We start from the raw sequence: 27,288 nt of genomic DNA on the forward strand, positions 1-27,288 counted from the left end.
GTCTGCTTTCCCTCTGTTTTTTTTTTCCTTAACACTTTCAGATAAAGGGTTCGAAAAATCTCCAAAGACAAAAAATTGAATGTAACTCTGTTGCTGCTGACTGGGGAGGGTGGGGTGCCTGGGCCTGTCCAGATGATGGGTTATGACTTTAGGCTTCTGTTTGGTCTTCAGAAGTCTCTCATCAGTCCGATGTTTGACCAAGAAGCGTATTAGGGGTGAGACTGGCAAGTTCCCATACCTTGCTGAGTCTTTTTCTTTAGCTGCAAAGTATCCGTTCAGCTCCAATTTGGGTGATTTTCTATTGAAATGACCCTTTTCAATTATGTTTTCCTGAGGGACTGGTATGTAGGATCTGCATTGGTTCTGTGCACTGTAACCTTTTTTCAGGTTTATTCTAACATTGACCGTGGGCGGGGCCAGTGGACACATTAGCCCTCGACCCTCTTCAGATACACACTGACCCCTTGCTGTTCTTCTCTGTATCCTTTCGATTATTCCTGTCAGGGCCACTGGTGAGCTCAGGCTTCACAGAGCTTCGACAAATATCCCTTTGTCTCTGAATTAATAAAGAGTATCTATTTTCAGGAGCCAGGCCTCCTGGAAACTTCCTAGTCTTCCTCTTCATGAGGTGGACTTAGTCCCCCATCACCTGACTTGCACCTCCACCCATGACACGGGGAGGCAGGCTGCACGAGTCCGCTCTGCCCTTGGGGTGAATCTGCGTTTCCTGCTTGCTCCGTCTGTAAAATAAGTGGAATCCCACCTTCTTGTCATCTCATATGACTCTGGAGTTTTCTCTCTTTTTTTTTTTTTATCACAATTATGTTCTAGTCCTAACTTTCTGTTTTGTATGCCATTCGATCCCTTCATTTGTAGGAATGCCATTTCACCGTGATTGGAGATGCTTTCAGGGAGCACTTTGTGAGTAAGTTACACCCCAGACCGAAGAACTTTGGGAGTTTTGAGAAGAAAGCAAAGATATTCTGTGCCAGGCCGAACTGCAGCCATGACTGGGGAATCCACGTGAGGTATAGGGCATTTGAGATTCCAGTTATAAAAATTGAAAGTTTTGTGGTAGAGGATGTTGAAACAGGAGTTCAGATGCTCTATGCAAGGTGGAGGGACTTTCATTTTGAGAAGATACCGTTTGATGCTGCAGAAATGTCCAGATGTGCTCAGGACCTCAGTCTTCAGGGAATGGGTGACCTGGAGTGAAGAAGACACTAGACCCAGCAGGTAAATCATGGCTCACCTGGACCACTGTCAAGATCTCTTGCCTAAAGGCTTGTTCCGTCCTGAGTGTCCATCACGTACGTAACTGCTGATGTTTTCAGCAGTTTGCACTCTATCATTATGTAAAGCACGGGTGAATGGATCACAACACTAAATGCTCTGTAGGACAGTAGCGCTCCCAGCACTTGGGAAAAATGAAAAAGCCTTAACGTGTTTCTCTCCTTCCCTTCCCTGCCAGCGTACACCCATGGCCACTCAGCACACACTAGAATAAATGGATGAGGGCATGGAATGTTGGAAGGTTTTCCTTGCTTCCCTTTCTTTCCTTCATCTACTGTGAGCTGGCTCTTGCCCTTAACAATCTACTGAAATTGTTCTTGTCAAGGTCACCAGTGGCTCTGGTTGCTAAATCCAGCGGGTAATTAGTCCTTCTCTGACCTCTGTGCTCCTTTTGGCCCTGTTGAGTACTCCTTTCTTGGGACTCCCTCTCAGCCTGTATCTTCTAGCTGTATCCCAGTCTTTTCTGTTGGCTCCTCCTTGCTGATCCCTTACATGTTGGTAATTCCAGAGGTTCAACGTATATACACATACATAGGCATTCATAGTCACATATATGCATGTTGTCCAGATAGTAACGTGTGGCGTCTAATCTCACAATTCTATAGTGGACGACGTTTAGTACTGTAAGCACGTAAATGATACAGCACTCCTTAAAGCTGACTTCTGTTCTTTTAGTTTATTGTACCTCTTGCCGGAGTAATTCATTTTCTTAACCTGTGCCGCTGTTCCATTTGAATGGTCATCCCCAGCCACTTTCCAGTAATAGTTGATCATGTGGCCTTAACATTTGGTCCACATCTGGACTCTGCTCTCAAGGAGGTTTCTTGGTTGGTATGATGAGGCAGTTTAATTTGGCCGTCCTTTCTATGTAAAAAATTAGAATTTGTATCCAAATGGCATTCCTGTGTCATTTAACAAGGTTTGCTGACACCGCAGAGCTTCCTTTGGGGTTTCCCAGACTTAGAGACAACTACCTGAGTTTTGCTGTCTCCATCCAGACTGGGGTGTCTTATGTCCAGTTCAGGGTCGGCGCTATAGTAATTTAAGCATCTTCCCCAAACAGATTCAGATGAGCTGTTTGTGATTCACTAGGACCATCTATGGCTTAAACAAACCTCCAAACGTCGTAAGATGTTAATATGCTCAGCATATGTGATCGCATGACTCTTTTAAAATAGCACCTATTTACATCTGAAGGCTGTTTGGTGTCCAAGAGACCACCCAGTCCACCCAGACCAATCCTAGAGCTCAGTGGGGTGACACTACAGCCACCTCATTCTCCTCTCCATCTGATGAGCGGGTGTGCACACTGAGAATCAGAGAATCTGCCAGTTACATAACTTCTCATTGACTTAGTTTTCTTTATCTGTAAAAAGGATAATACATACCTGTAACTTAGTTTTCTTTACCTGTAAAACAAGGATAATACATACCTGTAAGGGTTAGTGGAGAATTTTTAACTGACATTACATAGAAGTACTTGATATATATTGGTTACTTGATAATGGTTACTAGTGGGAGTATTCTTAAGTAAGACAATAAAAATGGATTATGTAAGCCAACTTGCTTGCTGATTTTTATTCATTTTCAATTTATATTTTATTAGTATATTAAGGTTTTAGTCAGCAATTTTAATGTTGGCTTTTTATCCTGCCACCAAGGAATTTATCAACTGCATGTCCTATAGTTCAACTCAGTTCTGCCACTGTCTGCCTGGAGATGGCGTCAGATCCCTACATGTTAAGGGCTCCGTCCTACGAGACTGCCCCACCCCTTCCCTGCTTGAGATGTCAAATTGTTATTACCTGTGCTTCTGAGCAATTGACTACAGATGGGACGTTCCAACAGCTTCCTCCTTGGGCTTTCTAGAGAGGCTCACAGAGCTCAGAGAAACATTTTACTTACTAGATCGCCTGTTTATTATGAAAGGATATAACTCAGGAGCAGCCAGATGGAAGAGATGCACAGGGTAAGTTATGGGGAAAGGGCTCAGAGTTTCTGTCTTTAAATCTCTTTGAGTTCACCAGCCTGGAAGCTCTTTGAAATCTGTCCTTTGAGTTTTATGGAGGCGTCATTATGTAAGCATGATTGATTAAGCCATTGACAATTGGCTCAACCTCCAGCTCCTTTCCCCTCCCCAGAGGTCAGGGGGTGGGACTGAAAGTGCTAACCCTCTGGTCACGTCGTTGATTCTCCTGGTAACCAGCCCCCATCCCTAGGGCGCGGTCCGAAAGTCAGCCATTAACATAACAAGAGACACCTTTATGGCTCTCATCACTCAGGAAATTTCCAGGGTTTTAGGAGCTCTGTGCCAGAAAAGAGGGACAAAGACCAAATATATATTTCTAATTATAAATCCCACTCTAACAAGTGTCTCTTTTTATACGTGATTGCCCTTTTTAGATGTTGTTATTTAAGAACTCCAATAGGATGTATAAAACATCTACTGGAAATCTATTTGAGAAAAGTTCTTTCAAGTATCTAAATAATTCAGTTTGGATGAAGGTGAAGAGTCCTCCATTCGCGACAGCCAACAGAAGAATGCAGACTAAAGCTGAAACAAGAAAAACAGAACTCCCTTGTTTGACTTTAGCTTGGAGTCAAGCCATGGCAGGCATAGAGGTAGAACAGAGTACGCATTTGGTTAATATTTATTGAATGAAAGAAATCAGTTGGTAGGATTGCGGTTTAAGAATTGCACACTCTTGGCTGATGCCCAAATGCTGGCCATTGGATTTTTAGATCAAAGGCTGCATTTCAGAACCAACTGGGAAATCTTTTTTTTCATGGGCACACGCTGAGCCCTCTTAGAACATCCTGGTAGGGTGTCTAGCGGAGTGTAGTTTTCAAAGTTCCTCAGGTGGTTCAGATATAATCTGACACAACCACTCGGATCGTGTCATCGCTGTGGTCTCCGCCAAAGCTGACATTGTGAAATTTTCGCCTGAAACGAAAAATAAGTCACCTTTAGTCACGCCCGATTGTGCCATAAGGCCAGGAAACTGATTCCCACTCTTAAAACTGACATTATTATTTGAATTAAAAAAACAAACAAACCAGCAGGTCATTGTTCCCTCAAGTGTGTCCTGTGAAACCCAAGTGCTGTGAGATGCTTGAAGAAAGCGTTCTGTGGGCAGACTGGCTTCTGTGTCGTCTGCTGCCCCCTCCCCTCAAATGAGCATTTCCAGCACACACTGCCAGGGTGAGTGTGTCCTGCCATAATAAGGCCCATTTAACCCGGTGGTTCCCAAATACACAGACCCTGGAAACTTTTCATTCATGGGATGCGGTAACATCCTGTGAAGCACAGTAGCTGATACCCAGCCCTGATGCTGGCCAGGCAATCAGAACCAAACTGGAGTATTAACCTTAGGATCATACCAGTAACTGTTTTATTATAGTATGTAAGAAAACTATGCATTTCGCTCAAGCAAGTCTGTATTTAATATGTAGACCTTAGTTTTGGGGATGCAAATTATTAAAACTGTTAAAAATATCAGCTAGAATTATATAATCTGTTCATGATAATTAGGCTGTCTGGGTGAGCAGAAATGACTCGGGAGTGAAATCCTGTTCGTGGTTATGACATTCAACAGCTTTTAAAGAAAGCAGCGAGTGGAACTTCGGTGCTGCTTTTGGGAAGCAGCCCTATGCGGCTCCTACAAAACCCTGGGGGGCACCCCACACTGTCCTATCACAGCCCCGAAAGGGAGACTCTCAGAAATAATCCTCACTTAGGTGACTAGGAAACTCCCAGTGCTTTTAGCCTAGGGAATACTGGGAGACAAATCTCTAAGGTCAAAAATTATTAACTGTCACCCTGCAACTGCAAGTGGCCATGTCCACCGGGGCAGAATGACCTGTTACAGATGGAAGGTGAGAGGGGAAATGATAGGGAGGGGACCTGAGTTAGAGTCACAAGGTCCAATGAAGCCTGTGGCCATGGCCACCCTTGTTCAAGTTCTATGAGCCTTTTTTTTTTTTTTTTTTTTTTTTGCTTAAGGGAGTTTGAGTTGTGCTTCTAACACCATAAGGAGGAAAGTCATGACTAATATATCCTTCCACCTACATGAAGGCCATCCCATTGCCAAAGACACATGTGCTGATTTGCTGCATTAAAAACGTTCCTCAGTTAACTCACTGTGCACACCAAGGAATGCTTGATTCCCCAGGAGGGATCAGGCACCAGTGCATTCAGGAAAACTGTAAGAACCAAGATGGGAATCCCATAGAGGGAAGGAGGGGCTGAGGCCAGCAAGAGTAGCACACTTATCTGGAAAGTAAGTAGACCTCCCAAGTACCTTCTTGAGAAACCAGGTAAAGAGGTTTATTTGTTCAGCCTTACTTGGGGCAAGGATGTGACACTGGCAGAGACAGTGTATTCATGAACAGGATAGAAGGTGTGTTTGGAGGTAAAGGAGGAGAGTCCAGAAGTGAAGAAATCCCACTCCAGAAGTCATAGCCACAAGGATCTGTTTCCCCATAAGCACTGAATGGGGGGAGCCAGCCTGCTCCCATGCTGAGTAATGGAGGGCTAAGGGGTGGAGGTCTGTCTTTGCCGCCCTAGAGTTTTTATGCTAGGACTGAGCTTAATCTGAGGGCCACATACTTTTTTTTTTGTAAAACAGGGTTCTGTTTGTAACTTTTATTCATGAATATAAGTCTGAGATTTGCTCTGCTCTAAATATCCCCAAACTATAGCCACACACACAGCAGAATTCAATACCAAAGTCAAAACGTTTTCCTTGAAAATAGATTTAATCTTATTCAAATTAGAAATGTTCTGTATCTCTCTCCAAAACCACTTCCAAACAAAGTTCTCCTGATACGTGAAACATTTTCTGGGGAAAACTTTTGAAGACTGTAAAAGAAATCTTCGTATTTCTTTAGTGTTGATCTAGCAAAAGGTACATAATCAAAAAATTTCCACGTCTGACCCGTCCACGAGGTGTCCGGATCATTCACTCCGAAGGAAAACGCGCGGCGGGGGGATCACAATTACCAATGCGATTTGAAGTGAGAACCAGTTTCCCTCTACTTTGTCCAGTTAACACCGGTACAGGATGCAGAGGCCAATGGCTCTCAAGCGAAAGGTTTCATTGCTCAGAGGGTAACAGAGCGGAGCCCCAAAACGGGCAGGGGACGTACTCGTGTTCAGCCGGACGTCAACAGGCTAAGGGTGAAAAATCAACATTCTGTGATCAGTAACCTTACGCAGGGTCAACTCACTCTTTCTGGCACTACTGACAACCCCACCATTCTAAGCTTCCAAGTTCTAGAAAAAGATAAAAAGATTAACAGAAATAGAGAACACAGAAACGGCTGATTTTTGTGAGCGGAGGAAGGCAACCGTGTCGCAGACCACCCTGGGACGGCAGCGCCCCCGCGCGGCCGGGCCGGGCGGGGCGGGGCGGCGTTGGCTTGGGACCCGCCGGCGGGGGGCGCTGCGCTCCTTCCGGCTGCGGCGGAAGTGCCGGTCGCCGACGAAAGCAGGGCCTACTTGGCCATCTTGCGGATCATGTAGTTGAGGATTCCCCCGTTGTGGAAATATGTGAGCTCCACGTCGGTGTCAAACCTCATGACGGCCTGGAAGGTCTTGCCAGTGTCCAGCTGCAAGGACAGAGCAGCAGAGAAGAGTGGCTGGGGTGGACGCCAGCAGGCCCGCCCGCCCTGTCGGGAGGGAGGCCATCCTGCCCCCGCCTGCCCTCAAGGTGCGTCCACGCGCCCGGCACAGGCGCACGCTGGCCCCGGCCTGGACCCACTGAGCCGTAAGTTGCATTTTAATACGTCCTAGAGGACTTATCTTTACCGTAAAGCGCTGCAGAGCATGAATGATATAAGTGAGAGACACCTGAGAATTAGAATTAGCCTCTCAGGGCGGCAGCCGCTGGTGACGTTTGGGATGCTATTTTCTAAAGCTTTCCCGAGGGCTGCTGGAGGCTTTGTGTCCGCAGTCAGCAGAGGTGTCACAGGTGTCACTAACAGGTGTCACATACATTGCGTTGTGAAGGCTGGTAGGAAAGTGCTAGGAGAACTCCTAAGTCTGATGCATTTCTATTGAAAGATTTTTTTCCTTTCCAAATCCCACTGATTTTCTTCTAACAAGATTGATGACAAACACAGGGTCCTTTATAAGCTGGGCTCGACATGGAAATGTGCCAACTTACCTTGACCTGGACTTTCATTCGTGGTTTGAGGGTTTCTGGAATGCTGATAGTGTATCGTTCCCGCCCCGTGAGTCCCAGGGCGTCTGCATTCTCCCCAGGGAGATATTCGAGGGGGATCACCCCCATCCCGACCAAGTTACTTCTGTGAATGCGCTCGTAACTCTCAGCCAGGACAGCTTTGATTCCCTGATGAGCCAAAAGAGTAGTCTGGACACAGTTTTTCTTTAGGTATACAGTCACTTTACAAAAGGCTTAAGTTAAACTCTTCTCACACCTAAATTCTGTTAAGTACCAGTTAATCATTTACATTAAATGTTACCCTCTAGTTATAAATAACACAGTAGCCGGGCTTTACTGATTGACTACAAGGTACAGGCAGCATGTAGGCACTGAAATGAATTCTCTCCTTCACCCTCCACCAACCCTGCAGGTACACGCCATTATTGTCCTCCTTTACCCCCGTGGTCAGCGATTTATCCCGTATTTGAACCCATGCAGTCTAACCACACACTTAGCCACTTTGTGGTACAACATTTCTTAGCAAACTCCCATGTATCTGGAAACTACACCACAAAGCAACATAAATAAATTCATTTTTTCCCCTTGAATTTTGCTGTTATTATAGCTGCACCAGCAGACACAGAAGATTTAATCAAGACCATTTCAGAACACACTGCAGAGAAGGTTGATACCTACTGTATGCTGCTGTTACACTTCCTGTTTCAAGGATCAAATTGCATTGAATATAATCTTGATATAAAGCTTCCTGTTAAGTACACTTTATTGGTAATCTGTAACTGGCAATATACAGCAATGATCAATCAATAAACCAGGATACTCTATTAACTAGAACACCTCATCCTCAAGTATTTGTTAACTGTAATGTAGTATTAAGATACCCCTAAGAGGTCTCTTTAATATCTAGGGTAACTTTTAAGATCCCCTGAATCAGGGTCACTTAGGAAGCTTGTTAAAAATGTAGATTCTTGGGTACCACCCCAGATCCACTGTGTCAGAATCTCTCGCAGGGACCATGGGTGGGAGAACGATAGTGAGTCTTGTGAGTTATGAGAACTGTGGCTGTAGAGCTTCTCAAACTGCTGGACATTAAAATCACCAGGGGGAGGCTTTTAAAATCCAGATGTCCAGGTTTTTCTCCTTACCAACTAAACCAGAATTTCTGGGGATGAGATCCAGCCATAGGTATTTTTTAAAACTCCAAAGTGTTTCCAAATTTTAGAACACATTTATAGAGGAAGGGCAGATTCTTTAGGACAGTAGATATTTTACATGGATTTACGTAAATATATATTGTGTATTTATTTTGGGGGGATGTGGCGATCTTGGTAAACATATTCTTTACGTCGTGAGCTCTGTGTAGAGGGCTGTGCGTCGCTGCAGATCACAGCCGTCCATCCTGCTCTGTGTGAGGACAGCCCAGGATTGCTGAGTGGCTGGGGCTGGGTGGCTGCACAGTGCAGTGCACACGGCTGTCTGGACAGACAGCGCTTCTCTAGAGATGTCTAGACCTGCGTGGTCAGGCCACTCAAGGCTGTTCTCCTGCTCTTTGTACATCCCCTGCTCCACCAGTCCCTTCTTCCTCGACACCTGGCCCAAATGCACGTGCTTGCCCCTGCCCCTTAGGCCAGAGAGGCTCCACCTGCTCGTTTTTTTAAAGGGAAACATCTGCCGTCGTGATGGTTATTAACATGAGGGGCTGGGCAGACGTGCCCAGGCCTCCCTGGTAGCTGATAAGCCAACTTGATGTCATTTATTGGTAGCCTTCTCCTCCCCCCGTAGCGAAGACTGCTGCTGCGTCCTGCCTGCCCTTTGCCTGCACAAGGTGGGGTGTCACTCCAGGACCTTGCTTCAGATGTGGAAGATTCCCCCTCTAGTAAACCACTGGTGACTGTCGCTGTACCTGGGCCCTTTCTTTGGTCTCCTGGCAGACACGTACAGTATGTGCAGCCCAGCCAGACTCGAGAAAGCCCTGGGCGCCAGGTCTCTTCTTACCCCCCAGGTCTCACCGTCCCCACCGATGGCCGTGCTCTCATGGCTACTATCAGCACCCAGCTCCCTTCTAAAATCCTTTCTTTAATTTCTTAGCTTTTCTTCAGCAGTTTCTAGAAAAGCCAGGCCTTTGACATATTATCAGCTAATCAGAGGACATCATTTTTTTCCACCTGCAAAATGTTTGACTAAAAAAAACAAAATAGGTGTGATGTCAAAGATGTTTTCAGAGCCTGGGCATCTGGAGGGCTGCCTGCCAGACAGCCATATTTTTTACAGTATTTGTGGATATCAGCTTATTTAGTGTCTCCCAAGTGCATTAATTTGCTCGAGCCATACGTTATTTTAAATGATACCAGCTAACCTCTGTTACCCTTCCCTGAGGATTTAAGCCAGGCAGCAGGCATTTTCCCTGTTTTCAGGGCAAGCAAATGCTGGAAAGGTAAAAGCTCTCTGTTTCCCGTAGCTCCCCCCTCCCCGCCCACCCTACCCTCACCTGGTAGGTGAGGGGACTCTTCAAGCAGGTCAAGCCAGGAAATGGCTTGAAGGCTCTAAAGAGCCGTGTGCATACACAGAGGGCTTCCTTTTCTCTAGAGCCTGTAAACAGATTTTCACAGGCAGTGAAAGCAGTTGTAAAAAGTGCATTCCCCAAGTTTATCCAAAGCTCAGGCCCCTTACTTTTTCCCTTCTGTGAACCTCACAGACAGTATGTAGCAGTAGCCCTGGCTTATTCCTCACATTTACCTGGGACAGTGTGAACAAATAAACTTCGGGTGTTCAACCTCTGAGAATGTTATGAAAACCATGAAACTTTTCCCCATTAAAAAAAAGGCATAACATACTACACACTTTTGGATATAATCTCATAGACTTCAGGACCCTCCTCTCAAGTGTTCTGTCGACACCCCCAAAGAGCCACGGTTCTCAGGATATAAATGTCTAAGGGAACCTGTTCAACTCTTGATTACCCTTCAGTGAGTGAAGTCAATCCAGGTCTACCAAGAGGCAGGAGATGAATGAACACTATGCTTTTCTGAGCTTGCTTTGCTCTTCCACAGCATCTTCTTAGAAAGTAAAGCAGAGGAATTTATTTCTAGTCCTTCTCCCAGCTTCCCTCCTGGTTCAGAAGGGCAGCTGCCTGCTGGGATGTCTTTTCACAATACTCACCAGTAGGAAAGGGCCCTTGGCCGCCCAGTCTCGGGAGCTGCCTGAGCCGTACTCCTTGCCGGCCAGAATGATCAGAGGAAGGCCCGCCTGCTGGTACCGCTCAGCAGCATCGAACACATCAAGCTGAGAAGAGAAGAGGAAGATTTTACAGATGCAGTGAAGGCGCAGAGTGTGGAAGGAGGCCAGTGAGTCCTGGTGGGACATATAGGGGCAGAATGCCTGCAATTGGCCAAGCCAAGTGTAAAGCCAATGCAAAAAACAACCAGTCGCTTGCCTGGTCTACAAATACCTAGTTAACTCCATCTAGTACCTCTATCAAACTGAATTTTATACTCTTAACTGAAATGCATAATTGTTGTCCTAGTTTTAGAAAAACATTCAAAGCCTAGGGCATCGGGGAAAAAGTAAATTAGATCAGTTTTTTAAAAAGAACTCTTCCATAGATTAAAGTATTTTAAAGGTTAAGAAGCAGAGAATCCCACGTAAACCTGGGTTTTGACTCAGTGATGGGTAGTCAAACACAAAGAAGGTCACATTCAGCTGGAAAGAACTCATGAATATAGAAGTTGTTAAACAAACAAGCAAAAACCAGTAACGGCCTTTTCTTTCTAACCAAATAATCTGGATCCTTTCAAAGAGCAGAAAGAAACAACCTACCTGATATTTTGATAGATATCTGTTACTGGCTTTGGGTATTAAGAATGTGGGAGTGTGTGTTTTAAAGTGCTTTCAAAACTACTGCAAAGCTGACAGTCCCACGGCAAAGCAGGTCATGGAACCGGAGATCAGAGGGACTAAGCAGGTGTAGGGTTCCGGGCTCCTGGCTTTTCCCTTACATGAGCCATTCTGAGGGGACCAAGCAGCTTATAAAGCAATAGCTCCCTGAACTCTCTCTCTTCTAAAGAAAGCATAACATTTAGTGGCTTCTTCTGTTACTGTGCCTCTGTATCCCTAAGTATTATATTTAATCTGCCAGTTTTTCATTTATCCTTTTTTGTTATTTTCTATTAATTTCCTACTTTGAGGATTTAGTTCTTTTAACCACCACTCCCATAGGGCCCCCACCCTCTCCTCTCCACAGTCTTCTGCCATCATTATGCTATATGTTATAATTACATAAATGCTATTTATGGCTGAGTCATTTAGTATACTATGATTTCCTTTTCTTGGCAATTAAAAAAAATTTCTAATGGAATTAGTAGTTATTTTTGTGTGTATGTGCTCACCTGTTTCTACGTCCCTACCCATTCATTCATCCCCAAGTGCTCTGTCTGAAATACAAGTCTTCTCTAAAGACATTCGAATTTATCAGGCAGTCGATCATTTAGAAGTCTTTTTCATGGAGATGTTACTCCTGGAGCCCTCAGTTCCTGTGTGGACTAATGGCTCTCTGAGGATGTGGTGCATTCCTGTTACAGAGGAATCTTCCTTCTCCAACATCCTGGCGATTCCCTGCATTTCTTTTTCCTGGATCCTACATCTTCCCCTTTTCTTCGTTGATTCCCTCGTTTGGTGGAACACATTGACCAAGGAGCTTTCTGAGACTGGGAATGAGGGGTATTTTTAAAGTTTCTGAATATTGAAATTTGTTATTACTTTAATTTCATTCGGCTGGTAGTATGAGGGACGTAGATTTTTAGGGTCCAAATACTTTTCCTCAGTCTTAAGTTTCTAGAGTTGCTTTGTGTGCTTCTGATCCCTAAAACAGTGCACATAAGCTGTTCTTTCCCTCTCTGGAAGTCTCTAGATCTTCTCCTTATCTTTGCTGTTGTTAATTTCACAATGATGTGACTTGGAGTGGGTCATTCTTTAATCATGTGGCTGGGTGTTCAGTGGTCCTTTCAATCTGGAGTCTCAGATTTTGAATTTCTTTGTGTTACTTTAATAATACCCTCTCAAATTTTGTCATCTCTTTTTAGCATCTTTATTCAGTCAGATGTTGGCCCTCCTCAGTTCAGTCTTTACTTTTCTTACATTTTCTCTCTAACTTCCCCTTTCTATATTCTGGAAGATTTTCTTGACGAATCAACTTTTCCTGTGAATTTTTTTTAGGGGCTTTTTTTTTTTTTTTTTTTAAAGAGTTCTTGTCCTCTGGTTACTTTACAGCAACAGAAAATCATCTTTTATCACTGAGGAGACAATTGTTTTTCTTAGTTTTCTTATACTCTCTGCATTACCTGTGGCCTGCCTTTTAATCCCCTGTTCTTTGTCTGTCTTTGAGGTTCAAAGCTTGGCTCAAATGTCTGTTCATCTCTGATTCTGCCCCTTGTTTAAGCTGAGTCACTAAACGTCTGACTGGGAGTTCTCTGTGATGGTGGGGTTGTAAATAAGGGAGGGTCACTGTGACAGCATCCTGGAGGCCCCAGGATGTATATAACTGCAAGTCCTTCCCTTTCATCTCTTGTGCATTCTACCGTTTATTTGTATCTTTTTCATTTACTACTTGGTTTGTCATCCCTGCTATTCACTGAACAAGTATGTCCTGGGGACTGACTGTGTGCTGGGTCCTGGGGATCAGAGTCTCTGTGAAGAGTCTGCTTTACAAACACAGAGCCAGTCACAAGTCAGGCACTGTGTGTGGTGGTAAAGAGCACTGACTTTAGAGTCAGACTCTGTGGGTTATTTAACCTCAGCTTTTCTGCTTGGGGCCTTAGGAGGGTATGTGGGCTCTCTAGGCCCAGTTCCCAATTTAAAACAAGGAGAATTATGGTACTTTCCTCAAAGGGTTGTTTTCAGGATTAAACCAGTCAGTAAATGCAGAGAGCTAAGAACAGCACTTGGGACGTAGTAAGTGCCACAGACATACTGGCCATTATTATTTTAAAATACTCTGGGAGGGTTATTTCCTCTGGGAGGCTTATTTCCCTCCCAGCATTCACTGGGGAGGGAAGTGACCCAGAGGACCTCCTGCAGGTGCCAGATACTCTGCTAGGTGTTTTACATGTCATTCTATTTAAGGTTAATAAGCCTCAGAGCCTTACAAGGTAGATAATGTTTCTGCTTCACAGGTAAGAAAAATGAGGCTCAGAGAGGGAAATAACTTGCTGAAGGCCCCTCAGGTAATAGGTGAAGCTGGGATTTGAACCCAGGAGTGTCTGATTCAAAGTGCAGTCTTCTTATATGCCTCCCAGCTGTGAACAGCAGTTCCAGCTGTAATATGCCAACTCCAAACAGTTCCCTTTAGAGCCCAAGCAAGCCTCCACAGGCCTCCACATTCCTTCTTTCCCAGTGGTATGGTAAATTAATTAAAGTCATAAAATAGCACTTCTTAATAAATATCCCCTACCTTAACCTGGAGTTTCCCCCTCAAGTACTCTAAACTGATGCAATTTCACTCAGAGGCTCTTTGAGCTCCACTCCCAGGAAACTAGATTAAGTTAAAGCATGAAACAGAATCTCTAATCAGGAAAAGAAGGTCTTCCAGTTTAAAGGGCCTCTCCATCAGTGATGAACTCTACATACATGCCCACCTGGCAAGACAGCACATGAAGCAAGAGGTAGGATGAGCTGTGAAGAAGAAAATGAGACCCGAAGGAAAGTCGAATATCCAGCCACCCAGAGCCTGAGAAATGCTGGCTTCTCCACGAAGCAGAAAACACAATACTCACAATTTCTCCAGAAGGCAGATGGATAGTCTGTGGTGCCTGCTTGTTCAGGAATTTGTTTAATAAGCGGATGTTGGCAAATGTCCCCCGCGCCATGATAGCGTCGTTACCTCGGCGGGAGCCATAGGAGTTGAATTCTCTTGGAGTCAGACTAAGAACAGAAGCAGGAGAGACCTAGTTAGTGAACCGAGAGAAGATTAAACTTGGCTTATACCAAGAAAAGAGAAAAACCACAAACCTAGATATTCTCTAAGTCTACTAAGTATTGTTCTCCAAGGCAGAAAAGCTGTTCCCATAGCTTCAGCTGAAGGCAGAGTGAGAGGTGAGAAGTGGGATGGTGAATCAGTATTGTCCCAGCATCAACTTCCAGTCTTAGAAATCTGGGTGGAACAATGAGGAGGAACTCTAATAAGAACATCTTACAGTGAACATAGTGACCAGTTCACTGGGCTGTTTCTTAAAATGCTAGGAAGTGTGTGTTAATGATCTATTAGTTAGATCTGTTGAAGTTTGAGAGTCTATGAATGGGCTTCATGAGTAGATGAGTGTGTCTATGAACCCCTGAAATTGTGTCCAAAATGTGGATGTGAATTTTTCTGGGAAGGTATATTTCCTTTCCTTCAATTCCCTAAGGAGTCTATGTCTCAAAAGAGTGACAATAATCACCAATCAAAAAAGGTTTGGTTATTGCTTGTTTCCCTAGTTTCTTCCTCCAGCCTCAACCTTTTGTGTTTCTCTAGTTTCTCTGTTTGCCCTTGGAACCCTTTTCTCCCTTTCATTCAGCAGCTTTTTACTGAGCACCAACTATGTGCCAGGAACTGCTCTAGGTGCCTGGGGTACATCAATGAGCAAAACAGACAAAGATCCCTGCCTTTGCAGGGCTTGCATTCTAGAAGGTGGAGACAAATTTTAAAAAGGGGATCCTACGTGAGTGTTAATAGATTGTAGTTAATACCTTAGAAAAAAGAAAAGGTAGATCAGGGCAAGGAGAACAGGAGTATGGTGGGGGTGACCTCACGGATGATGTCTTGAACTTGGCGAGGGAGTTAGCTAAGAGAGTATCTTGGGGAAGAGCATCCAAGAGGAAAAAATAGCCAGCTTGATTAAACGCTCTCAGGCAGAAGGGTACTTGGCCTTGCCTGGAACATTCAGAGAACAAGGTGGTGTCCAGAGCATGTGGCTGAGGGAAAGAGCAGGGACTCGCTGACCCCTCTTCAGTATCACCTGCTCTTCTCTACTTGCTGATGGATTCATGTCTTCACTCAAAGCAAAATCCTTTCCCTTTAAAATCTCATATGTATCTGTGTACAGGCAGTTTCCATACACTTTAAAAAGTAGTTGCCCCATGCTAAAAAAAAAAAATCATGAAACAGACCACTGTGCATCACTTCCTCTAGATAGATGTGGGCTGTCTTCTTACACTCACAACACTTACATTTCTGGGGACTATGAAATATTCTTGTTCTGAATGAACAGACTGTCTCATAGGATGCACTAGGAGAAGGCAGAGACTGAGTGATCACAGCAGAAGGGGAATTCAGGAAGAAAATGGGTTAGCCACCTGCAAGGGAGGTGAGGGGCAAGGCAGCTGTCTGCTCCCACTGAGAAAAGAAAAGTGTTGGATTTTGTTCCTCAAATTGGCTCTGGGCCCCATCACTGAAGAAGCTAATTCAGTAGGTGGGGATGGGAAACACGAATTTTTATGTCCTCAGATGATTCATGGAAAGTCAAATTTAGGACTGACTTTGATTAATATCAGTATATTACGTAACAGTAGGTAATATTGGTGTAATACCTGTTAAAATCAGTATATGACTGAAGGATTGATGAATGGATGTTTAAACTGCAAATCCTCGAAGCAGTTCTCTGTAAATATTACGTTTCTCAACCAGGAGATGTCAGTGCATTTCTGGTTCCATCCCTGCTGAGTGCTTCAAGTGCAACAGGCTCCGTGACAGGTTAAGAGCAGAGTCTTGTACTTTATTTTTTGAACCGTTTTTAATTGAAATATAGTTTCTCTATTGCCTGGGTAGACTGCCCTAGGAGAACATTGCTAAGATTTATGTCAGAGAATGTTTTGCCTATGTTTCCTTCTAGGAGGTTTATAGTGTCTTTCTTTAAGCCATTTTGAGTTTACTTTTGTGTACGGTGTGAGGGAGTGTTCTAACGTCCTTGATTTACATGTGGCTGTCCAGCTTTCCCAGCACCACTTGTTGAAGAGATTGTTTTTTTCTCCATTGTATATTCTTGCCTCCTTTGTTGAAGATTAATTGACCATAGGTCTCTGGGTTCATTTCTGGGCTCTCTATTGTTCTATTAATCCGTATGTCCAGTTTTGTGTCAAAACCATGCTCTTTTGATTACTGTAGCTCTGTAGTATTGTCTGAAGTCTGGGAGGGTTATTCCTCCAGCTTCATTCCAATGTTCACAGCAGCACTGTATACAATAGCCAAGACATGGAAGCAGCCTAGATGTCCATCAATAGACAAATGGATAAAGAAGTTGTGGTATATTTATACAATGGAATACTACTCAGCCATAAAAAAGAATAAAATAATGCCATTTGCAGCAACATGGATGGCCCTGGAAAATGTCATTCTAAGTGAAGTAAGCCAGAAAGAGAAAGAAAAATACCATATGATATCACTCATATGTGGAATCAAAAAAAAAAAATGAAGAAAAAAGAGGACATTAATGAACTCATCTACAAAACAGAGACAGACTTGCAGATAGTAAACAATCTTACGGTTACTGGGGGAAAGCAGGTGGGAAGGAATAAACCTGGGAGTTTGAGATTTGCAAATGTTAACCACTATATAAAAATAGATAAATTTCTGTTGTATAGCACAGGGAACTATATTCAATATCCTGTAATAACCTTTAATGAAAATATCAAAATGAATATATATATATGCATAACTGGGACATTATGCTGTTAAAAAAAAGAAACCCTTTTTAAAAAAAAAAGTCATTTTACAATGTGTTAATTTCAGGTGTACAGCAAAGTGATTCAGTTGTACGTGTATATATATTCTTTTTCAGACTCTTTTCCATTATAGGTTGTTACTACAAGATATTGAATAGTTCTGGAGACCTGTACTTTAACAATCATGCTGGGGGCAGGGATGACAGTTGAGTCCAATGAGCACACTTATTCAATAAGAAGGTTCTCTCCCCTCGTGGGGTTCCCTTGCTGATGGATTCTCCCATGGAAGCTTCGAAGCAGTAAACAGATGACTAGTTTTTAAGCCCCAGCATTCAGTGAAAAACCGGATTCTGATTCCAAAGAGCCCATGTGAAAAGAGAAATACGGGTCTCACTCTCTGCATTTCTGCCTTCAGGCTCTCCTCCCCTCCCTCATACTTACCCTCTGTTAGTTAAGTAGCGAGCAGCAGGGCTGTTTCTTGCAATATTTCCAGCCGGAGAGATGTGGTCAGTTGTTACTGAATCTCCCAAATTTAGCAGCACATAGGCATCCACTATAGATTTCGGGGGCTGAAGATCCAAAGTCTAATAAAGAACACAACAAGTCAGTGCTGGCCCAGGTTTCTCCAGCACGTCACCAGGGAGCCTCAATAGTAGTGGTCCGTGGACCTGAGCCAGGTGACAGCCCTACATCAATGTATAGAAAATTCTAGTTTTATCAGGAGTGCTTAGAAAAGTGAGGTGAATTTACTCAAAAATGTTCATATCTCACCCTTGAAAGGAGGTGAAGTATTGGCAGTGCCCCTCACAAGCCACAGGGAAACTGCTGCAATGACACCTTCCTTCTCCATGTGCAGGGAACTCCTCAGACGCTGAGGACAGCAGGAGTCCTGACTTCTCTCCCCCCACCCCCTCCCACCCTGGGCAGGGTGACTCCCTGATGGTCAGTTTCAGGGTTTCCCTTACTTTTATGGGTATAAGGTCTGAATATGGTGGGCGGTGGGGCTGCTCTCCCAGACAGTCCCTGAGACTCTTCTGAGTCCGTGTCCAACAGGGTGTGTCTACACAGCCACACAGAAGCCCTGGACAGAGAAAGTATAGGCCCACTCCAGCCAAATACCCTAGCTTCCCCAAACTCCCCAGGATGACCTGTGCAGGTTTCTAAAGGTTAATGAAACGGGTAGTCTAAGCAAGGGTACTGGATAATCAAGCAGATTTTATAAGGCAAGAAACTTTCTGAAGAACTCATTTTGTTAAAAAATAAGAAGTCCTACCAGGTCTTCAAAGAATGGTGGTGACTTAATGTAGGTAGATTTGGGGTTCCAACAATACAGCTTATCGGATGGGGCTGCTAAGGCATTCCAGCTTTCATTCACAGTCTTAGGAAAAAAAGAGAAAGGGAAAGGCAGATCTAATCACATTCCATTCTAAGGAAAGTTTAACATGAAAACACAAAACATATATTCAAGCTAAGAGTGCAGTAAAAACCATTCTTATTCTGGTCTGTTCCTCTGTACAGACAGCACCATGCTAAGTAATCAGAGTTTGGGGTAATTTGCTGCACAGCAGTAGGTAACTAATACATGTACTTATAAGTATAATTTGAGATAATAAGATTGTACCAAAGGGGAAATTATTTACTGTCTGAAGATTTTGGGAAGTAGACTGCCAGGTCAACAGGGACATTGGCTAGCAAATGACAGTGGCTGTGTATTAAAATCAGGTTGCATACGCCGCATATGTCTATTAGCTAAGCCTTTGAAGAAATGCATTTAACCGAATGTCCACCAAACTCCTTCATACCATTTCCCAATGAGCAGCTTGTGGGTGGGCCCAGTGCATGAGTATAATCCCATTTGACCCCTCTCTCCATACAGTCTGCTCCCTTATTTCACACCACCAGCCCCAGTCAGAAGCCCCTGGGTCAGTGTAACACAGAAACGGGGAGAGGAATAACATCCAAGAGTCTCAGAAGATGATACTGAGCCCGATACATTTTCTCCCTATTTGTAAAATGCATAGTAAGTTCTATTTATTTCCAGTTTGGTAGTTTGATGTTACCTACTGAGTGGCTTTTATTTTTATTACTTTTTAAAGCATCCGAATAATTCTGAAAGGTGCATTTAACCAGTTGACCCCTCAGGGACACACTGTAGTGACATCAGGGGTCCCGAACCACAGCTGACACAATACCCCCGTCTGCCTGAGGAAGGGGGAGCTATAGAAAGCTGGCCCGGAACCACACAAGCTGAGGCCTTTCCTCCTGAGGCCGCTGCTCAGTTGTCCGAATCTGGGAATGTCAGGGGATTGTGGGGTCTGTAAAAATGAGCAGCTTTCCCTTGGGCACCCGCCTTACCTCTATCTTCTGGTAGACCTCCTTAAACATCCCGGGGATGACGTACTGGCGCTCCACCACCTGGATCTCATCTCTGGTTGGCCAGATGTCTTTCAGAAATACTTGTTGCCCCTTTGCATTTACCCCTGGGGGAAATGTTTATTAGTGAGAAGAACTGCATTTCATACCCCATTTCCTCTGTCATGTACAGTCAGTTCTTGTTGTTCAGGGAAGCTCTACAAAGTCCACGTATGCGCTGAATTGGAGAATACGCAGTCACTGCCCCCAGGGGACACAGGGGGTTAGGCTCCGAGAGACTCCATCCACATTTTCATCAACTGAACAATACATCACCTTGCTTTATGTGTGCTTCTATTTCGAGATACCTTATTTAATATATACTGTTAACACTTTCATATTGAACTCGAAAGCCTGTCTAACACGAGGCCCATCACAGCCTTCTTGGGCTTAGGAACACTACACAGTATTTCAGCATTACTCTCAGGGGCCATTTTAAACAGTGAAATCAACAACAAAAAGCACTAAAATGTGAATAACATGGCATTAAACAGAGCACAGACAGGAAACAGAACACTTGTTTGCAGTATGAGACCTGAAACAAGAAGGCAGCAGGTCATGTTGTTCAGCTTCAGCTGAGAGCAGGCACGGCAGGCAACTCAGTTTTCACCCCCATGCACGTCTGTTCGTGACCACGGGAGCGTGATGAGCATTGATTTGGGGGTTAAATCCATTTTAAGGAGTAGTCAAATTTGCAAATATGGAATCCATATATAACGAGGATCAACAGTACCTCGAAAGCTATGGTTCCTAAAAGTAAATTACAGGGCACTGTTTTCATATTATCCAGTCCGGTTAGCATGCATTGAGGAGGGTACAGCAAAAAAACCAGTGGAAAAGGAAACAAAGCATCATTTCCCCTGAATCTGGAGAAGCTGCACTGTGTAGGATGGTGTTGCTACAGACTAAGTATGAAAACAATGCCTATCATGAGAGTAAAGCAGGAGCTGGAAAGAGAGGAACCGGAGAAGCCGCCAGAGTGGCAAGAACTCTGTTACTTGTGGTGTTTCTTTCCCTCTTGTCGCCCCTTTCCCTTTAACTGAAATAGTTATGTCCTAGCTGTGTACTGCTTCCTTCTCCTCTCATCTCTTAAGGTTCTAGGCTTCATTATTCATCAAGGAAAGCAGTAATACTGTCAAATTCATTGGGGAAAAAACTACCCACACAGATAAAATCTTACCCAGGGGCTCTTTCTCAAAGTCAATCCTGATGGTGCCGGCAATTGCATATGCTATTACTAAGGGCGGAGAGGCTAAATAGTTGGCCCGGGTGTTGGGGTGAACTCGCCCTTCAAAATTCCTGTTTCCAGACAGTACTCCAACAGCTACGAGGTCCCCCTGTGTGAGGCAAGGGAGAAAGCAGGTCACAAAGACAAGAGATCGCCTAGGTGTCTTAGACCATTTGCCAAGGTTTTCCCTTTAAGTAAAGTAGCCCTCAAGCTTCCCTTTCACCTGGTCCTCCCCCCCGGGAAGAAGAGCACACAGGGCAGCCCTGTGGGAGACACTCTGGGTCAGAAGAAGCAGAGGCATGTTCAGTGGCTTCTGCTCATGAGAAAATACCAGGTGGGTCAGAAGGCAACATCCTGGTTCTTTGGCTGCTGGGGGCCAGAGAACAGGTGGGGAAGAGTACAAGCTAAAGGGAGCCACACTGACTGACATGGACTCTACAATTAATGCACAGCAAACCAAATAGTATTTCTGAGAGCTACTGAGTTAATGGGACAAAAATCAAGCCAACACAATAGTTAAGATTCATTTGTGTGGATTCTCTTCTGACTTGGAAGCAGTTTTCAGACAACAGGAATAAATGATTCTGGCGCCTCTGCAGTCAAAGCCAGCATTTATGGAGCATGTGTGTTCCAGGCACCTCAATAAGTCCTCAATGTCCACTGTCACCTTAATGCTCACAACTCTATGAAACACATACTATTACTGTCTCCAATTTACAGTTGTGAAAACTGAGGCACAAAGAGGTTAATTAACTTTCCCAAAGGTATACAGCTAGTAAGTTTAGCTCAAATCCAAAGGCCAGACTCTTAACCACATCCCCTGTTGCCCGGACCTTCATGAAATTACCAGCATTTTGGTCACACATCTTATAAAAAAAGGACAACAGCTCTGGAGACCCACAGGCCCCTCTGTAATTACCTGCGTGATGGCTTCTACCACAGCTTCAGGCAAGGGCCCACTGTTGCCGATGCAGGTCATGCAGCCATAGCCCACCACGTCAAACCTAGGTGCAAGAAAGAAGTGCAGGGTGGAGAGAGACTCTCAGTGGGACCGTCTGCTGGTTATAGTTCCTGGAGGCCACTGATTTAAAGAGAATAGCAGCGCATGAAATAAATTTAGCACAGTGCCGTTTCTATAAAGCTCTCGTTCTTGGGAGCATTTTGATCTTTTCATTCATTCTAGATCATTCAATTAAGAGTCCTTTTTATAATTTACTTTTTTTTTTAATTGAAGTATAGTCTTTTTATAATATTGTGTGAGTTTCAGGTACACAGCCAAGTGATTCAGTAATATATATGTACACAATTTTTTTCCAGATTATTTTCCATTACAGGTTATTACAGGACATTGAATAGTGTTCACTGTGTTACAGAATAAATCCTTGTTGCTTATTTATTTTATATATAGTAGTATGTATCTGTGTATCACACACTCTTAATTTTTCCCTCCCCCAACTCCCTTTCCCTTTGGTAAACAAAAGTTTGGTTTTTATGTCTGTGAGTCTGTTTTGTAAATAGATTCATCTTATTATTTTTCAGACTCCACATATAAGTGATATAATATTTGTCTTTCTCTGACTTATTATTTTCTAGGTCCATCCCTGTTGCTGCAGATGGCACTATTTCATTCTTTTTTATGGCTGAGTAATATTTTATATATAAATATACCACATCTTCTTTATCCAGTCATCTGTTGATGGACACTTAGGTTGCTTCCATGTCTTGGCTATTACAAATAGTGCTGCTATGAACATTGGGGTGCATGTACCTTTTTGAATTAAGAGTTTTCATCTTTTCCAGATATATGCCCAGGAATAGTATTGCTGGATCATATGGTAGCTCTATTTTAGTTTTTTAAGGACCTTCCATACTGTTTTCCATAGTGGTTGCACCAATTTACAGTCCCTCCGACAGTGTATGAGGGTTCCCTTTTCTTCACACTCCCTCCAGTATTTACTGTTTGTAGGCTTTTTGATGATGGCCATTCTGACCGGTGTGAAGTGGTACCTCATGTGGACTTGATTTGCCTTTGTTGTTTTTTGATACTGAGTTGTATGAGGTGTCTGTAATTTTTGGAAATTAATGCCTTGTCACAGTTGCATCATTTGCAAATATTTTCTCCCATTCCATAGGTTGTCTTTTTGCTCTGTTGATGATTTCCTTTGCTGTGCAAAAGCTTTTTTAAGTTTGATTAGGTCCCACTTGTTTATTTTTACTTACATTTCTTTTGCCATGGGACACTGATCTAAGAAAATACTGCTAAGATTTATGTCAGAAAATGTTTTGCTTATGTTCTCTTCTAGGAGTTTTATGGTGTCATGTCTTATATTTAGATCTTTAATCCATTTTGAGTTTATTTTTGTGTATGGTGTGAGGGAGTGTTCTAGCTTCATTGATTTACATGTCGCTGTCCAGCTTTCCCAACACTGCTTGCTGAAGTCAAGACTATCTTGTCTCCATTGTGTATTCTTGCTTCCTTTATTGAAGATTAATTGATGGTAGGTGTATGGGTTTATTTTTTGGCTCTCTATTCTATTCCATGTAATTTACTTTTTAAAGTAATTTGCTTTTAAATTTGTAAGTAAATTATAAGGGGTCTACTTGAATGATCTAGAATTTTTGAAAGTTGAAATCAGATATGCCATTTGATGTCTCTATTAAATACTTTTATTATATAATCCTAAGAACTTCTGACTTTTATGAGGCACATGATTAAAAAATCTGTGTCATCCAAATTAGGAATAGTAGGTTAATTGGAGAAACTGTCCTTGGCAACAAATAACTAATTTACTTCAAGGAGTCTGAACTTTTTTGGGCCTGGAAAATAATTATTTTCATACCAAAGAGCAGATTCTCAGTTGCAGAGTCAACATTAGCCCGTAGCACACCTTCTTGCAACTGAGATAAAAAGCACCTGCTCCCTCCTCCATTGGGAGGTGCAGGGCTACAGCAGAGCACAGGCTTGACTTCAGCCTCTGCTCTCTTCATGGGCACCTGTGTCTGATGAACAACCAGCACAACTGTACAGGAGGGCCCTGCCTTGTTGGAACCTGAGGGTTTAAGTCTATTTAACATCTGACAAAATTAGACACCATCAGATAAGCTTACATCCATTACAAGGTGACCTAGCAGGATACCCTTGGAATAAAATAAAACAAAAGCAATGGTGTAAAAAAAATTTCTCCCTCACCCAAGCTGAGACAGGTAAGGCATGACTCCACTTTCTCGCAGGTAGTAGGTGACCACACCACTTCCAGGAGACAGGCTAGTTTTGATGTAAGGCTTCACGCTCAGGCCAGCGTCCACAGCTTTCTTTGCTAACAAGCCTGTGAAATGGTACACACAGACACGTGGTGACTGCCCGCTCTAGGCGCCAGGGACAGTTAGGAAAGAGACTGGCTTTTCAGACTGCACTTCCTGCCACACTGCCTGACAAAAGCGTTACTTTCTGCCACTTCTGCTGCCTGGGAGAAGTGGAAAAGTCAAAAGCTCATTGACCCGAAGTTATTTACATGTGTGCAGGAAACTCAAAATTAGTCATGGACGTGACGAAAGAGACGTGCCTTTTTTTGTTTGTTTTGAGAGAAAGTCATCTTTCTAATTATGTTTTATTCAGATGAAAAGTAATTGGAAGGGCTCCTTCTTAAAGTTTATGAACTGTGTACTGGCTGGTGAGGAATATAGTTTACGTAGGAGTAAAAATTTAGCCGTCAGATATTTCTTAAAGGGGAAGATACAGAGCGCCTGGACCCCTGGACTTTTGGGAAATACAGAGACTACTGCAGGGACATGGTGCTCTGTCTTAGGACATGTCACAGAAGTAGGGAAGAAATAAGGAGGGGTTATAAAGAGACAAAAAGCTAGAGACAAGCTGGTGACTTGTCTTAAGGAAACCGGTTTGTTTCACCCACATGTCCACTTGACCATTGGGAGGGATGTCACTTACCTGCTCCTAACATCACAGATGGATTACTGGTGTTTGTGCAGCTCGTGATGGCAGCAATGACCACGGAACCATGAGCAAGGCTGAACTCGCTATTATTATAGATAAACGTCTTATGGTCATTATGATGGTCTGGAGCAACCTGGAATCCTTTAAATCCTTGCTATAGGAAGAAAAAAAATATGTGTATATATATATATATATATAGTCAAAAGTTCTCACTTTGGGAGAAGAAGAAATACTTTGGTAACTGTAATTTTAAAGGGCAGTTCTTAACAAAGCAAACATCTCAGCTGGTAAACTCTGAAATGCTACAGAAAAATTAAAGTCTCCTTTTAAATCTTTATAAAAGGGAGTCATGATTTCTGAATCTTATTCTGCTTTGAAATTATTAACAATTACTTTCTTCCCATCTCAAATATCAAAGCACTAAAACTACAAATTTAGTTCAAAGTTAGTCTCGTTAGAAATAATTAGTACAGGTTTAATGTCTGCAGACTGAGGCTACCAATACTAATCTTTTGGAAATTTAGAAAAAGGTGCCATTTTGGCCAGATTCAACTAATCATGGTCAGTAAGGCCAATGAAACACAGCGGAACATTTGGTAAAATGCTGGTGTCCCATGGATAAAACCCACCACAAATCTTAATCATTCATTTGGGAAATGTTCATTGAAAATCTGCTCTGTACAGATGCTGTGCTGGGCACTTTGTGGGATAAAAAGGTGACTGCGACATAAATGGTACCCTCAGATTTACAGTCTACTAAGGGAAATCAGACATGTAAATAATACAAAGCACCAACAATAAAAGTTAAAGAATGTGAAATGCCATCACAGGGTTTCAGACTGATTGCCATGAAGGTTCACACGAGGGTGAGGTGACTTTCTGCTACGAGATCTGAGGTCACGTTGTAGAGGAGCTGATAGATGAGGACAAGCAGATGGGGAAGGGACATGCAGGCAGGGAATGGCATGAACGAAAGTACAGTGGCTGGAAAAACTTGGGCAAGTAGAGTGAACACTGTGGTGAGAGTCACCTAAAAAGTAGAGATGCTTCTGAAAAGGAGGACTGAGTTGTATTTACAGGTAATCAAGTGCTCCAAGGAAGCTGCTTGACCCTTAGCTGATAGGGGAGGAGACATCCAGGACTGGAGGCTGGAGAAGAAAATGCCCTCAGTACCCGGCTTCAGGAAGATTCATCATCGAGGGGGCAGAAGAGAAGCCTGGGGCACGGCAGGGCTGGGGAGGATTTCCACCTGCCCCTCCCAGGTCCCTACCTTGGCTCTGAGGCAGCTCTCAAAGTCCTTTTTCATGTCAGACACCGCGACTTTGTCCTGAGGCCTTTTGGGTCCACTGCAGCAAGGCACTACTGTTTTCAAATCTAATTCCACAACCTGTGCACCCAAAAGAAAGGGAACCTTAGAACTGACATTACAGCCACAGACACACAAAATGCAGCCCTGCCAGAGAATGTGAAACATCACAACCATAAAAACAAACTCAACGCCCATACTGAAAAACAAGGAACACCTAAGGGGTGAATTTTCAAAGATCTGGATGAGCACTTGGGTAGCATGGACAGGCTGAAGCCTGGCCACCTCTTGGAAAGACCAAGGTGGGCAGTGTAGCTGCCGCCGCCGTCTTCCACTCGTCCATCTTTGTAAAGCAGCTCATACATCCTTTTTATTCCTTAAGTTAGTCTGAGATGGTTTTTGTACTGAAATGACAGATAAACCATTGTAATTTTTCTAAGATGACTTGGTGGGGAATGCAGCCATTAAGTCATCAATGCCAGGAAATGAGCCCTCGTCTAATTGAGTATTTCCTTCCCTCAACGTCATATGAAACCAAACAAGGGTCCCACATCTAGTTTACCCTGAGATTGGTTGGCTGCTGAGAAAAAAGTGGATTTAGTTTGCACCCTAGAAAATGAATGAAGACAAGCGCATTGTTGGATAAATCAGAATTAATTGATTCGTTCACACCTCTGTTTCTTTCCCCATCTACAATGATGATAAGCTTATCAGCCTTTAAAGAGCTCTAGTCCTTCTAAACTCCTTCTCCAGAAGGGTTCCACATAAAGGAGTAAATCAAAAAGGGGGAGTGCACCCAACTCAACCGAATGGCCAGCCAGAATGGGAGACGTTACGTTACTTTGTTATGTCTGCGGTTCCTTATCGTTTTAATTTTTCAGCCTTTTAACACCCTGTTCTTCTACAATAACTTGGCAGTGACTAATTTCCTACCAGTACACCCCCCACCCCCAAGAGAAAACATTCACAACTAAAACCACAGCCTTGAGGAAGAGGAAACACACGCTGGGTGCAAGGCGCTCTCTTACCTGGGCAAAGTCTGGGTCTTGAGAGGGGTCACTGAAATCCCGAAACATTCCTACAGCCTGAAGATACTTTTTAATATGCTTTACCTTTTCTTCTTCACGACCTAATGGGCATTTTAAGAAGTAGCAAGTAACAGATGTTAATTTCCTGATTAAACTAATGCCTCTACCAGCAGTTATACAAGTCATACCAAGAG

At 43.4% G+C, this 27,288-nt stretch overlaps 2 protein-coding genes across 3 annotated transcripts in view; one reads left to right on the plus strand and one right to left on the minus strand.

Moving 5' to 3' along the window:
• The window catches only part of DDX58 (DExD/H-box helicase 58), a 56,149-nt gene extending 53,294 nt beyond the window's left edge, over window positions 1-2,855 (plus strand). For both annotated transcript variants that reach the window (XM_032477568.1, XM_006192497.3), the window contains exon 18: window positions 877-2,855. In XM_032477568.1, the coding sequence (XP_032333459.1) occupies window positions 877-1,215 (339 nt within the window). In that variant the 3' untranslated portion in view covers window positions 1,216-2,855. The remainder of the gene's footprint in view (window positions 1-876) is intronic.
• Window positions 2,856-6,032: 3,177 nt separating this feature from the next.
• Window positions 6,033-27,288, minus strand: part of ACO1 (aconitase 1) — a 48,610-nt gene continuing 27,354 nt past the window's right edge. The window contains 13 exon segments of the mRNA XM_032477576.1: window positions 6,033-6,903; window positions 7,461-7,646; window positions 10,638-10,760; window positions 14,246-14,393; window positions 17,610-17,752; window positions 18,442-18,546; window positions 19,524-19,648; window positions 20,761-20,917; window positions 21,728-21,812; window positions 23,999-24,134; window positions 24,755-24,914; window positions 26,031-26,147; window positions 27,095-27,195. Of these exon segments, the coding sequence (XP_032333467.1) occupies window positions 6,790-6,903; window positions 7,461-7,646; window positions 10,638-10,760; window positions 14,246-14,393; window positions 17,610-17,752; window positions 18,442-18,546; window positions 19,524-19,648; window positions 20,761-20,917; window positions 21,728-21,812; window positions 23,999-24,134; window positions 24,755-24,914; window positions 26,031-26,147; window positions 27,095-27,195 (1,700 nt within the window). The 3' untranslated portion in view covers window positions 6,033-6,789.

Source organism: Camelus ferus, chromosome 4 (genome assembly GCF_009834535.1).
Source record: "Camelus ferus isolate YT-003-E chromosome 4, BCGSAC_Cfer_1.0, whole genome shotgun sequence".
Lineage (NCBI taxonomy): Eukaryota > Metazoa > Chordata > Mammalia > Artiodactyla > Camelidae > Camelus > Camelus ferus.